General features: G+C 40.4%; 2 protein-coding genes across 2 annotated transcripts in view; one reads left to right on the forward strand and one right to left on the reverse strand.

Annotated features, from left to right (window-relative positions):
- Nucleotides 1-4,692: 4,692 nt before the first annotated feature.
- Nucleotides 4,693-10,328, reverse strand: scd (stearoyl-CoA desaturase (delta-9-desaturase)). Its single transcript, XM_035664227.1, has 6 exons — nucleotides 10,167-10,328; nucleotides 9,574-9,828; nucleotides 8,600-8,730; nucleotides 8,281-8,486; nucleotides 7,550-7,782; nucleotides 4,693-7,043 (listed from the first exon to the last, which is right to left on the reverse strand). Exons 2-6 carry the CDS (start codon nucleotides 9,803-9,805, stop codon nucleotides 6,844-6,846), a joined length of 1,002 nt encoding a protein of 333 aa, XP_035520120.1. The 5' UTR covers nucleotides 9,806-9,828; nucleotides 10,167-10,328; the 3' UTR covers nucleotides 4,693-6,843.
- A 1,040-nt stretch (nucleotides 10,329-11,368) lies between these two features.
- dnajb12b (DnaJ heat shock protein family (Hsp40) member B12b) overlaps nucleotides 11,369-14,382 on the forward strand; it is a 6,082-nt gene continuing 3,068 nt past the window's right edge. The window contains exons 1-3 of the mRNA XM_035670909.1: nucleotides 11,369-11,571; nucleotides 13,930-14,107; nucleotides 14,192-14,337. Coding sequence (XP_035526802.1) covers nucleotides 11,439-11,571; nucleotides 13,930-14,107; nucleotides 14,192-14,337 — 457 coding nt within the window. The 5' untranslated portion in view covers nucleotides 11,369-11,438. The remainder of the gene's footprint in view (nucleotides 11,572-13,929; nucleotides 14,108-14,191; nucleotides 14,338-14,382) is intronic.

Below are 14,382 nucleotides of genomic sequence, written 5' to 3' on the forward strand. Positions count from 1 at the left end.
ATTATATGAATTATATGAATTATACACACCCCACCACGTCCTCTAGCTAAGACCACCTCCTAGTGGCTCACATGGGCATTACAGCTGTTTATTTATTATGGGCGGGACTCCTGCTCCTCTTTGGCCCCTCCCCTTTTTGCATAGTCAGGGCCCTGACGTAGGCGTTCGAGGGTAGCAACAGTTGCCTCGAGACCCCCTCGCGCCATAGTGACTGTAGCCGTGGAGACAGTTACTTACCAACGGGCGCAACACTCAGCAACAGCAGCAGCAGCATCTGGAAGTCACCGAGCGAGTGGGAGAGAGGGGAAAGAGAGAGCACACAGCCAGGGCACAACTTTTCTCAAGGCGAAGGTGACTATATTTTTTTAATAGAATCTAGACGCTGGATTTCGTCTTAATTTCGGGAGGAAAATGTCGGTTTCTAACAACACAACTTTCCCTTCTTTTGCGGCATCCGCCCCAAGTTGAGAGCGGCTTTTTTTTTTTTTTCCTCCTCCATTTTGTGTTAACTTAGCCCGATTAGCACTGTTATTTCATGACGGCTTGTGTGAATGACTGAATCTTTTTTTTGCATCAGTGTGCATGTGCCCCCATGTTAACCCCTTCCCTCACTGCTGAGTTCACATGGCAGCTCATGAACAAAAATGACATGAATTTATGTTGAACTGTAAATGAATTGACATCCGTGCTGCACCCTCCACGTTAAAGATGCTTTTACTCATCTTTCCATACAGGCTACATCTTATCCTTTTGTAACTCTGAATAACTTTCTTTTTAAAAATTGGTATTGGTTTTAGGTTAGATCATACAATGATAACATACATTAACTGACAAATTAAAACATATGATATTCTGAGGTTTGTAGCTGGACATAAAGCTGGATAGTTTGGTGTATCATGGCAGCAGAAGGCAGTAAAGTGCCTCAGTGTGCTCTTTTTTTGGTTGCACAGATATTTATACAATCCATGTTGCTTACTTTACTCATTGCGGTATCTTTTTTCAAATAAAATGTCACTTCAAAGGTTTGAGACTTGATTAATTTCTTTAAATGATTAATTTCTTGTGAATTTATCGCCTGCGATACCCACAGGCTTTATTAATGGTTAAAAACGCTTTTGTTAATGCTTTATAGATCAGTTATTAAAAAGAAGAAAACTGGAGCTTATTTTACAAAATGACAAAGTGACATTTGTTCTGTCTTCTTAAATTAATCATTAGTAGTTGGCTAATTAGAAAATGAGGAGATAATGACCCAGCATTACTAAATTATTCATTAGTAAGTTATTCATTAGCCCTTGGTTGCAGCTTTTTAAAACTTTTATTAGAAACTGGATTTCACATTTAGGAATAGGTTTTTTTCGTACCTTTCACATGATGAGTTCACATTCATTTAATTTCACATTTCTCATTCACTCACTTTTTCTTTCTTTTAGTTTTGTATGTGGTCATTTCTTTAATATATTTAGAGCTAATCCAGTAAGCAAACCATTTTACAATGTCTTGAACCCATGCAGGCACAAAAAGTACAAATGTAAGGTTGCACACTTGTACTGGCTTCATGTTCAATCAGCAATACTACACTTATGACTCATTCATTCACTTTCACTCAATCACACCTACTGAGCAGTAATCAGGGGATTGGTCAGCTGACTATGGGCGTTTACTCTTTCACCAATCAGACTTCGATCTCCTCCAGCCAATCCTGTCGTTGCTGTTAAACTTTATATTTGTTCTCCCCTCTGCTGTTGTCAGCTGTCGTGTCAGTGTGACATTATTGCGACCCTCCTCCACCCATTCATCCTCCAGTTCATCATATCCAGCTCATCCTCCTCATCCCACCACAACCACCAGTGTTACTATCTTTATTGTGCACGTCTGTTCAAATATTCGTTCATTCAAAATGAAGTCCCTCCTGATCGAAATGCTTTTTTCAAACCAATATTCCACCACATTGCTTCATGTACTCCAGGCACTATTAAAGGCATATTGATAAGTGTAAGACTATATAGAGCAGCCTATGTTCTTTATTTGACAGCTATTACATGAGATTTAACATAGAAAACACACGATGCACAAATATTTGAAGCATTACACAAAAGTATAAAAAGAAGTAAAAAAAAAAAAATCTCATCTCTTGCATTAAACCGCTGCTACACATGAATGCATCCAAAACTATAACACAAAAATATAAAACTCTAAAATGTTACTCTGCGTCCAGTTTCCATTTTGAACAGTAGGTGGCTCTCTAGACATCATCTTGCATTTGCTCGATCTCTGCAGTGGCGCCGTGCAGCTGCAACACAATGAGCTACTACCTGCACATCTCAGAGAGCTTTCCCCATCGACACCCACAGGGGAAGCTCGAGTTAGGCGCAGCTCTATCTCCCCAAAATCTCCAAAAGCACTTGAACGCACCAAAAATGGGCGAATGCCCTTTTACGACGTTTATTTTCCTCACACGCTGTGCTCTTCGAGGGGCGTTTCATTCATTCACTGCCAAATCCCGAGGCTGGGAACTGGCAGTTTGCAAGCTGGCACAGGTGGGTCACCCGCCCTTCCGCCATTGGTCTAGGAGGATCATAAGTCAGGACCTCGCCGCTGATTGGCCGGTGAGAGTCAGACGCTGTGAGCTGTGTGGCGCGTATGTTTTGGGGCTTTTTTGAACTGCAGTAACCTCGGTCATGACAGTCTGGGGTGATGTTAATATAATGCAACTTCACAACACATCACACCATAGTAGCGTCCTGAGTCATGCTGTACTCTCATTAACTGTGTGGTAGTTTATAGAGCTGTGATCCCATCAAAGACACAGTGAGGGGAGGTGGACAGCAGTAAGTACTCATGTACTTCAGTATGTCTAGTGCAGCTTTACTTTACTCCAATGCATTTAAATGGGGAGAATATGGTTGTTTTTGTACTCCACTGCATTTATATGACAGCTCTTGCTTTGTAAATTCATATTATTAATACAAAACATAATCCACAAATAGCATAGGGCAGCATATAAAGTAGTTCAAATTAACATTTAAGTTAATCTTACACATTAATGCATCAATAATTAGAATCCAATAACATGCAATGGACAATTCTGTATAATGTGTGCACTTCTGGTACTTTAAAGATCCCCTCTGTACGTTTTAAGACACAATACAAACAGTCTGCATTACATAGCAAATGCTGATGTAATATAAACTGGTCTCCGGTCAGCACACTGGTCCTACATTCCTCTCTGCCCTGTGTAAACCATTTAACACATGTTCAGAGAGCTTTCTTCATCTGCAGGCAAGAGCCAATAGCTGCAGTATTACATAGTTGGGATATATTGGACTTGCATGCTTATGTCAGCAGCAGACTGGGATGTGTGGAGTTCTTCACTGCGCACACTAAAAAACACTGGGTCAAAACACCCCATTGGGACTGGGTCATGTTTTTTTGGGTTACTGAATCAGAACAACCCTTCTGTCGGGAGGTTTTCTCCTCGTTGCTACCTGGTAAAATTAACCCAGCATTGTGTTGGTGCAATTTTGGCCCCCACACTGTATCAATTTTTAACCCAGTGTTTTTTAGAGTGCAGGAGACAAAACCTACACAGGGAACTGAAAACAGACAGACTAGCCCAGTTAGGGTATTACCAGAAAACTGCAGATCATTTGCATCCGCACACAAAAAACAGCTGTGGGAGAAGTATTTAGGTATTCAATGTAAAAATACTCTATTACAAGTAAAGGTTATGTGTTTATAAAAGTACTTAGTAACTTTATCAGCAAGATTTTGCTAAGTAAATATAATTGTCAGATAAATATCATGTTAAATGTACAATATTTCATTGTGACTCATGTATTATTAAGTTGTGTGTGGGGTGAAAGTTTAGCAGTGGTGGAAAGTACCTTACTTCAGTACAATTTCAAGGTACTTCTACTTTCATTTTATGCTGCTTTATACTTATACTCCACTATATTTAAGAAAAGAATCTTTTTATTCCACTGCATTTATTTGAAGACTATGATGTGTCAAATAATGGGCAAAACATTTTCTATGCAAAATATGAGCTGATTTTATGAATCAGGGGTGCATCTAGCCATTGTTTTCTTGGCTAATTCATGAATTGTTTGGTTTATTAAACGTCTTTCCATCAGTTTCCAAGATCCCATGGGGATGTCCACACTCCAAAACCCCCCAAAATGCCTCCATCTTGCATCAAAAATCTACTTTACATGAGACACCAACAATGTACCTGAAGTGAAATTCAGACAGAAGGATTACTTCCCTAAAACTGTGCAATGACGAAGCCTGAATCCAGCCCCGTTCATCACTTAAAACACCAGATATCCTGACAGCCTGTGGCCTCATTCTTCGCAGAATCAAGATTAAATGCTTCCCTCAGGTGGTTTGTTGTTGTTAAGACTATGCTGGGCCTGCAGCAGCAGCTGGATCATCTGTTTCACAGACCTGCCATGACAGCTCACATAGAGACCTAAACTAAGAACTTCAGATGGGAGAAATGTGTTTAAATTTATACCAGAATCCAATTTAAAAAACAATATTTCAAATATTGTTAGATATATTTACAAGGAGCTCAACGGGGAAACAACAATCTGGCATACATGTTTAGTTTTATATGTTAGATTTATGACCACAGAAAGCAAAGACACAATATAGAAAAATGAAAGAAAGTGCGACAACGGTTTTGAATTACGTGTATTGAAAATATTGTGAATTTTATTTCAGAATAGAATACAGTTGAGATTTGACGTTATCATCCATCAGTGACAACCTTTTAATCCTTCTCATCAGTAGGAAAACGTAGATTTTGGCGCTCTGGGCAGCAGGAGTTGTTTGCATGTCTTGTGATATATTGTCGAGGTTTGGTTACGTGCTCCAAGATTCATCATGACAGCACCTTTGTCTGAAAGTATACATACCGAGATGCCGTGATGGGTTGGAACAAGTTGGCACATCCGTCGGGGCCCGTATTTTTGCAAGTTAAATTTCACGATTGAGCGTTTGCACCAGGCGTTAAGGTTTGTATCTGATTATTTGAAAATGAACCTCTATCGTCTATTTGCATTTTACAGTACATTTATGTTGTCATGCTACCGTTTGCCTAAATTAAATGCTCGTATGGTTTCAGAATAAAAATGATTATCCACCTGTTGCTTCAGCCTGTAAACATGGACCTCTGTCAGATTTGTTTTGTGGTAGTTTAACCTTTTTTGTCTTAACTAGACAGGACGTGAAGAAGACCAGGAATGGATGCAAGTCATAAGGCATTAGGTTGTATCCTGACTCTTGGGGGAAAAAAAAAACAAACAGTTGCTCCAATTTGATATAAATCTTTTTTTTTAACGAGACTGTCTGCCAAATCTTGGAATGCAAAAAAACCGGTTCAGGTTAGAGCAATCTTTTTTTTTTTTTTGTCAATAAGGAAAAGAATAAAATAAATACATAAATAAGATAATATAAGCATTCCTCACACCAGAATTTTAAGATTGACATAAACATCGAAATCTTTTGCAATGACAATCAGCTTTTGTAGGACATCGAAGGGAAACCAGACCGCGTCTCAGAAATCACCATGGCAACAGTTCTGATGATCCAAAAGCGATGCAGCTGCACAGTACATTACAAAAATAGACACAGCTCTGCCATTAAGAGTCACCGACGAAACACCTCACCACAACACCTACTACAGTATATCATCATGCATGGGTGGCATGTTGTTTTGTAACACCAGAACTGTCACGTGACTGGCTGCTACAGCAACCAATGAGATCTCTGCTGCAGATGTTTCAGGACAAAAAGGACAGGTTGGATAAAAGTCTCAAGAGGAAGCGAAGCCACTGATGCCACAATGTTAAAAAACTTCCACAAATGATGCTGAGTGAAGAAGCAATATCGACTTAGTGTGCTCTAGTGGACCACTGAGATGGTTATAAATATGTCGACTGTTGGCACGCTCTTGGCACTATAATATATTCATTAAAAACACAAAAAAAGTCAATTAAACATGGCTCTAAGTTCAAATGACATTTATAATTGACTGTTAATATTGAACGGCAGTTTTAGTTTAATGATAAATGTGTCCCTTATATTGTCATGTTTGACATGTTCTACACATTTGGTTTGGTTAGAAGAAAACCAAGTTACACACTGCACTACACACTGCATGACTCAGCTTCCATACAGTTTTGGCATTACCGGTTGTCAGTATAGTCGGGTTATAAGATGGTCTGGGTTCCCTCACTCTTCCGTCATGTGCCATATTTCATTAAAGCCAGCAACTCTTTAACAAAACAAACAAAAACTCTCATCCCTTTTTTCCCCCCCAGATCTTTAAGAGCGCTCAAAATGTGAATTTATATCAGAAATGTAAAAACCTCCTGTAAACTGCAATAACAGTCACCTTAACCGTTGAAATGTTACTCTGTATTTCAGTGCTCCACTTCTTGTCTATTTTGATTAATAATTGAGTAATACTTACATAAAAATGATCGGCTACATGACTTTGCATGAAGAATGCACACCAAAGTGGCAAAACAGCGGAGAATGAAGTTGACTTTTAAAATGCATCTACTTCAAATCTAAAACATCTTTGCAAGATCTTGGCCTGAATGAACAATATAAATCGAGGCCAAGACCTTAGCTAAATGTGTTTGTTATCCATCTTGAACAATTTTGTTAAGTTACAGCTACAAAAACCACAAAAAACAAGCAAAATGTGGTCAAGGCCCTCATTAAGCTGACTTTTATCCTCAGAGGATGAGAAATGTATAGCTGTCAAAGAACTGTGAAGCTTCTTCCTTTCGGTTTTCCTGCCTTGAAGCTGACCACAATTCAACAATCTTAGCCACTCCGGTGGCTCCCGTCTCCGGTGCGCTGTATTCGGGCCGTGATCAGCTCGCTGGACACTCGCTTGCGGTCCTTCGCCAGGCCCAAGAAGCACATGAAGTCGATGAAACAAGTGGTAAGGTTCAACTTGCAGCCAAACTCGCTGGTGGCATAGTCATAGGGGAAAGAGTGGTGATAATTGTGAAATCCCTCGCCTGTAAGGAACAAGAAGCAGTCGTCAACAAATCAGAGAGAAAACAAGAAACAATTAACAGGACGTGGTCAGACTCTGCAAAGCTAGATGACGTTTACTAGATATTTAAACCCATTAAGGGTTCACATCACATCAATAAAAGTAACCACATCTGTAATCAGCAGTGATCTTTATAGTTAGAGGTTGTGTTGTGTTGTTGTTCTACTTGACATGCCATTGACATTTGATGGAAAGTTCAAGGACCAGTGTGTAGGATCTAGTGGCATCTAGTGGTGTAGTTGCACATTGTAATTCCCTCGCTTCACCCTTCCAAGCGACAAGGAGAAAAACTGTGAACGGCCAGTGTGTGGTTTGTCTGTTCCCGGGCTCATTCTAAGGTAAGGTTGTGTTATCATTAAGGTTGTGTTATCATTATTATCAGTCATGAGTCTTAGTCTCTCCAACCTTATCTTTGTTCAGGAATTTGAGTCTATCTTTTCTTTTGTCGCGTGCATGCGTTTTTCATACCTATAGCGCTGAACGCGACAAACTTGTTCTCCCTGGGGTTGATGTTCTTGTCATAGGGCCTGTTTCCCCACATGTGAGCCGCGCTGTTGACCAGCCAGGTGGCGTTCAGGACCATGGTGTACCTCAGCACTGCCGGGATGAAGTACGCCACCCACAGAGACTCTCCCCACATGTACCAAGGCACGAACATGGGGACGAAGAAGCACATGAGCAGCACAGACGGCTTGTAATACCTTTTAGAGGAGACAAGAGTGGGCGAAGAGCAGAGAGAATGGAGGTGTTTGTTTAGCACAACATAAACATTAAACACACTAATGCTCTGCTTGTCAAACATGGGATGGTTCACTCTCACTTCCCTCCGGATGACACAGTTTTTTGTTTTTTTACAGAAGCCAACCTTGAGTAAATCTGAACATGCATGAATAAGATGTTGGTATTTGGCAACTTGTTCAACCAGAATGACTAATGGAGCCTGCACTCTAGCAAACTCTGCAGCACTGCTGGGTAAATCATAGTGGGTGGATGAGTTTATTTCTTTCTTTCTTTGCTCTTTATTTGTATTCGATATATAATCAGAAATAAAGTTATGAAATGCAATTGTGTTTATTTACTGTGCACACTACCTGCTAAAAAGGAGTAAAGTGCACTTTTTTTTTCAGAATAAATCCTTCCAGGCTGATATTTAACTGTCAGATGAAGTGTAAAATCAACCTTTGACTGAAGCCACTTACTTCCTCTGAAACATTACAACTTTGTCAGCCAGCAGGTCATTGAGCTCAAGCTTGCGCCCTTTCTCAATGACGTCAGGGTGTTTGCGCACCAGCAGCCACCCGATGTGAGCGAAAAAGAAGCCCCGCACGGCGTTGTGGGGGTCAGCATCTGTCTCTGAATATTTGTGGTGGACCCTGTGGTCTCGAGCCCATTCAAAGATATCATTCTGTGGGTTCAGGTAAAGACAGAGATTACATACACTGTAGACACAACCCGGTACTTACACAGTAATGAAAACTGCTATTATCACAGCGTTAAGTGTCTGTCATTTTTAGGTACCTGAAATGCCATGGAGTTAGCAAAGCCAAGAAAGATCCTGAGAGGTACTGAGGCCTTGTAGGATCTGTGACTCCACAGGCGATGAGCTCCTGCAGTAATTCCTAAAGCACTTATCAAAAAACAAAGTGTGGCTGTGGGGAGAAATGCATCGACAAATTAGTTTGACCACCTTGTACTCGTCTCATCCTGTCACAAGCACTTTATTGCACTAATACTGCACATTGTAATGTCTAAGCATCAGATTTTCTGTATGTTTGTACTGTCAGTATTAGAGCTTGAAAGCTTATCCTGCAACAGGTGACACACCATAAACCCATCTATGCTATATTATATATATATATATATATATATATATAGTATAAATATATATATATATATGTAACTGAAGTAAAATTGTTTTTCAAAAAGCAGAAATTATTCATTTACAATAGCATTTGTTTACCAGTTTGGTAGATTATTTGTGAATTTGCTCCACCATATAATATCTCCTGCTGAAAAGAATTAAAAGTGACTGAATTGGTTTATACTAGTCTTGTTATATGGAACCGTGAGAGTCTCTGGCTAATGTAATTGCATCATATCACCTGATGACTGGGTGGATAAAACTATTTGATGATTGCATGTAAGACTGGAAGAACTCAAATCTATTCAGAAGTGCAACATCTATGGTTTTAATATTGTCTGCACTCCTGATTTACTGCCACTGTTACTTAATGTAAAAAAAAAATGTTTACCTCTGTTGTTAATGAGTTATTTTATTATTATGTGACATTAAATCCCAAATCCTTCAATCCTGATCTATAATCCCACAACATCCAGGATACTGGGAGGCTCATGCAAACATCTATACATTAGTGGGCCTGCATGCTGACAGCTGTGACATGTACAGATTGTATTAACAGTAGAATAAAAACGTTACAATCCTCCTGTGCATACATTTTGTAGTAGGTATGATTATTATTTGTTGTACTTACACCAAAGCAAGGTCAAAATAGATGCGGAGGGGACGAGGAACATGGCGTACAGGGCAGCTAAATGCAATAGAGTCATCAATAAGACATTTTTCCATACGATGATCGTGGCAGGTTTGGGGCCCTCTTTCTCTTTGTATGTGTGATCAAACACGTCTTCTCTGGTGGCCTCCGGTAGAGCATTCCCGTTGCTGTGCTTGTGCTGCTTCTTCTCCAACGCCTCCGCCTCTGTCATCGTGGCCGCGGTTTGGTGATACTCTGGCGGGCAAAAAAACACCCCGCCCCCCAAAAAAAATAGACAAAACGTGGTTTTTTTTAATGTTTTGTGGCGATACCTAACGTCAAGGAGGAGGCCCAAACAACAACAACAACAACAAGGAAACAGAGCAGTTCGCACGGTGAATGTTAATTACTCCTGTGAAAGCTAGTTTTGAGGCTCGCTGTGGCGCTGCTGGTCGGCGCTAGTGAGGAAGAGGATGGTCATGTAATGATGATGCTTGACTTCTAGCTGACACACGACATTTGCTGCGTTGCATAACGCTGATGTTGCACTGACTAGAAACAAAATATACGCTGAAGATGAAAACCAAACTCACCCAAAGACCGGTGGAAAAACGCGAGTCCGGTGTGGAGGAGGAGGGGGGGCGGTGTTTAAAAAAAAAAACGGAGAAGAAGCTCGACACAGAACTACAGTAACCCAGAAAGGGAGAGTGAGAGTCAGCTCCGCAGCGAGCGAATCAATAAGAGCTGGAGCTGGAGGAGCCACGGACCAATCAGCGCTCGGATGTCGCATCAACCCCGCGCTCTGATTGGCTGTATGTTTATCTGCTGTTCACCTTTTATTCATTCTCCTGCCAGATGTAGCATATATTTACCTCCCCTGGAGAGCAGAGATACAGCTGTCTAGACATGTATTGAATTAATTTTTTTCCCCCTTCTTCTCCTTCTTCTTCTTCTTCTTCTTCCCCCACCCACCCATTCACACGTGGTGACTGAAGTGTTAAATTCAACCATGAAACAGGAACAAAACAAGTTACTGTACACTTAAAAAAAAGAAAAAGAAACCCAGTGTCGGAGGACCCCCGCCCACCGACACTGGGTGGAAATATATATATAATATATATATATAAGTTATCTGACGTCATGATCAGCCAAAATAGAAAGAATAAAATACAATAAATAAGATAGTATAAAATAATATTAATATTCAAGTAATATTGGAGCCTAGAGTTTCGCTTTTACGCACTGTTAAGCGCCATAAAGTGAATATTTTAGGAGTGTCATGTTTAGAAAATGCCAGAGAACAACTGAACTCTTTCTATAGACTCGCTGCTCAGTAGGAATAAACATGTTACACAGTGATTTATCATTCATGTAACGAATCCCAGTCCAAAATCATGTAACAAAAAAATTAAAAAGAATAATAAAAAGATTATTAATCTTGCAGCGACGTGAGAATACCGAGGCGATGTTGAGCTGAGACCCAAATTAGAGAGAGGGTTTAATGTCACACATCCATGAGTATTCACCTCCATGGCCTACTTTTGTTAACAGAACATAATAAATAAAATAAACTAAAATAAAAACACGCTTTGGCTCCATCTAGTGGACAAATGAGGCAGCACACACGAGAGCCGACGACCCCGTTCACATCGCGCAAACCGGAGCTAACCTACTTCTCAAAAACACCAAGTCTCCAGACACCTGCGAGCACACGGACGGTCACACGCTGTCAAAAACTGACCCCCCTGCACCCCCCCCGACCCCCCCAACAATAAAGTGACATATTATTTATGCAGCATCCGCATGACGTCATCGGCAGGCGCCCTTTTATTTACACCTGTTCGTGCGAGTTAAGGCCCGCCGCGATGGAAGTAAACAGGGACGAGGCGGAGCGCTGCGTTGACATTGCGACCGCGGCGTTGAGCGGCAACCAGCCGGAGAAGGCGCAGCGGTTCCTGGAGAAGGCGCAGAGGCTCTTCCCGACCGATAAGGCGAAGGGTGAGTTAAAATGGCCGAGCCGGAGCAAAAGGGGCGCTTCAGCTGGGGAGGTACGCAGCATCATCACCGGCAGCATCACCTGCATCCCGGATGAGCTCTGCGGCGCATGCAGCCGGGGCCTTTGGTAGCATTAGCTTTGTCCCATCATAGCAGCTCCTGAATGTCATAAATGTTGTCATTAAAAGAGAAATTCAACTGCTCCTGCCGTTGCTTAACATGAAGCAGATGTTTAAAGGGTGTCGGTGGTAACACGTATTAGTTGTTTTGACATTGCAAAGCGAAGCCTAGAAAGTCTGTTAACTGTAGGGGGAAGAGGAGGAGGCAAAATGACCCCTAGATTACCAACATCTCAGATAATCATGTTTTATTATTCAGTTTATTAAGGTAAGATATTCCTTTATTTGTCCCACAATGGGGAAATTCCAATGTTGCAGCAACAAAGTGGATAGAGAAAAAACAAATAAAATAATATAATATAATATAAACACTATGTACAAGAGAAAAAACAGTAAGAATCCACAACAACAGATAACACAAATAGTAGCAGCAATTGATTCTCGTGCCACACCTGCATACCTGGAGAATGCATGTACACACTTAATATGCACCATTGGCAGTATATATGAGGTATGCACTCATCCATACAGTCCTGTCAGATTGCTGCAGTCAGCTAAGTGCATCCTGGATAAATGTCTGTTATCCACAAACAACTGGAGTCACGGTACTCAACTTTATTTATGTTGCACCTTTCATAGAAACATGCAGCTCAACGTGCTTCACAGAGTAAGATTAAAACCGCACAGACAAAAAAGTTAAAACATAAATAGACAACAGTACATTTAATTTTGACTTGAAAGAAAGAAAATTAGGCTACAACAATAAAGCAAAGAAAAGTTAAAAATAGATGAGACTGTTCCAGAGGCCGGGGCCACAGTTGCGTGTTTTTGTTGAAACACTTGAGGCCAGCTGCAGAGGATCTGAGGGACATATCTATAGAGAGAGACAGGCTGGTCCCAGGTCATTTAATAATCAGTAACATTGTCTTAAAGTCAATTCTAAAACTGATAGGCAACAAATGCAACGACTATAGGTGTTATAAAAAAAAAAAAATAGGTGTTATGTTCTCTGCCTGGTCTCCGTTAGTACTCTGTTGCGTTCTGAAGAGGTTGTAAGTTGTCTACAGTTTTTGGGTAGATCAAACGAGAGCGCAGTAGTCACCATCAAGCTTTGAGGTTATAGAAGCATGCATTCATTTTTCTTTGTAAGCCTGAGAGAGAAATGGTCTAACCTTAGCAATGTCTCCGAGAAGATAAAATGACACTTTGGTGGGCTTCAAAATTGAGGTCAGAATCAAAGATAACCCCATATGAGTTTTTGACCTGGTCCTTGGTGTGAAAGACTAATGACTAAAGGTGCACAGACAGTTGCTCTCTAAAGGCTTTTTCCCCCAAAACATTATGATCTCTGACATCCACAATTCCTACAGCTATTGTCATTTCTTAGTTATAGATATATATATATATATATATAAGCTATAAGTACAATTTCATTTGTGTATCCCATGTGCAGTTAAGATGTACAGTTAGTGTATTATCACTATTGTAATATATGAAGTGTAGCTGTATGAGAGTATTGGATATGAGATGTTGGTTATGAACCATGAAATAACAGTTAGTGTACTAGTTTAGCTGTTTCACAAATTTCAGTGTCTAAATATCTCCTGAAAGCATCAACAATTATCCCTACAATACTGTCACATTAATATGTAGTATAATCAATATTATGATATATAGGATTATAGTAACTTAAACAAACCACTGGGGGGGTTTAAAGGCTCCATTACTTTTAGTTCTCAGCTTATATTCGAGCTGAGCTTTCTGTCTCAGAATTGACCTGGCTATAACATCAGTAGTCATTCTTAAAATACTGTCGCATGAATAAATGTTCATATTTAGGTCAGTTTTGGCATTTTTAAACAGTCTGAAATAGTGTGATATTCCAGTGGGTTGAATTGGCACATCTTTCCAATTTTAATTACAGTTTTCTCCTATTAAAAACCCAAATTAAAAAGGACCACAGGCAGAGAAATAGAGCATACAGCAAGACTAGATATTGATATGAGATTCCTGAAGGGCACCACAGTTGCTACTCTGACAATATTGTATTGATGTAGCTGTTGTAGTGATCTAATAATCCATCCAACAAATACTTTGTGTGATTGAGGGGCCTGTGTTACAGCCTATGCTGATGTGAGGGTCCTTACGATGTTATCTACTAATGCAGGGAATCCCAGTGTATGTTGAATTCTTGTCTGAATATATTCTAATGTTCACAACACTGTTATTATACCCCTTCTAGTACTGCTGGAGCTAATAGCAAAGAATGGATTCACACCTAGACAAAGCAGCCACTCAGACTCCAGCGGGGTCTCGGGGCCTCGCCAGCGACAGACCAACAGTGAGGATACCAGACCTGAGGAAAAGCCTTCAGACACAGCAAAACCCTACACAGCAGATCAGCTAGATGCTGTGAGGAGGTGAGGCTGATAATCATGTAAAACTGGTTTTGGTTAGAAGGAATAGTTATTCCTGACACCGAGAATCATGTGTTCTCTACACAGGATAAAACAATGTAAAGACTTCTATGAAATCCTCGGGGTCCAGGCGGACGCCTCTGAGGATGAACTCAAAAGATCATATAGAAAACTTGCTTTGAAATTCCATCCAGACAAGAATCACGCTCCAGGTGCTACAGAGGCATTTAAAGGTGACCGGCATGAACTTTCATTCATCAATTATTTATAGGATTGTA

The sequence above is a fragment of the Morone saxatilis genome, unplaced genomic scaffold (assembly GCF_004916995.1).
Source record: "Morone saxatilis isolate NCDOM2014 unplaced genomic scaffold, NCSU_SB_2.0 Contig1, whole genome shotgun sequence".
NCBI classification, from domain to species: domain Eukaryota; kingdom Metazoa; phylum Chordata; class Actinopteri; family Moronidae; genus Morone; species Morone saxatilis.

Excerpts from the sequence above, each read along its gene's own strand:
- scd (XM_035664227.1), bottom strand. The coding sequence starts at position 9,805 with ATGACAGAGGCGGAGGCGTTGGAGAAGAAGCAGCACAAGCACAGCAAC. Across the intron at positions 8,731-9,573 it reads TATTTTGACCTTGCTTTGGT|CCACACTTTGTTTTTTGATA; the intron begins GTAAGTACAACA and ends TTCTCCCCACAG. Across the intron at positions 7,783-8,280 it reads GTTGTAATGTTTCAGAGGAA|GTATTACAAGCCGTCTGTGC; the intron begins GTAAGTGGCTTC and ends CTCCTCTAAAAG.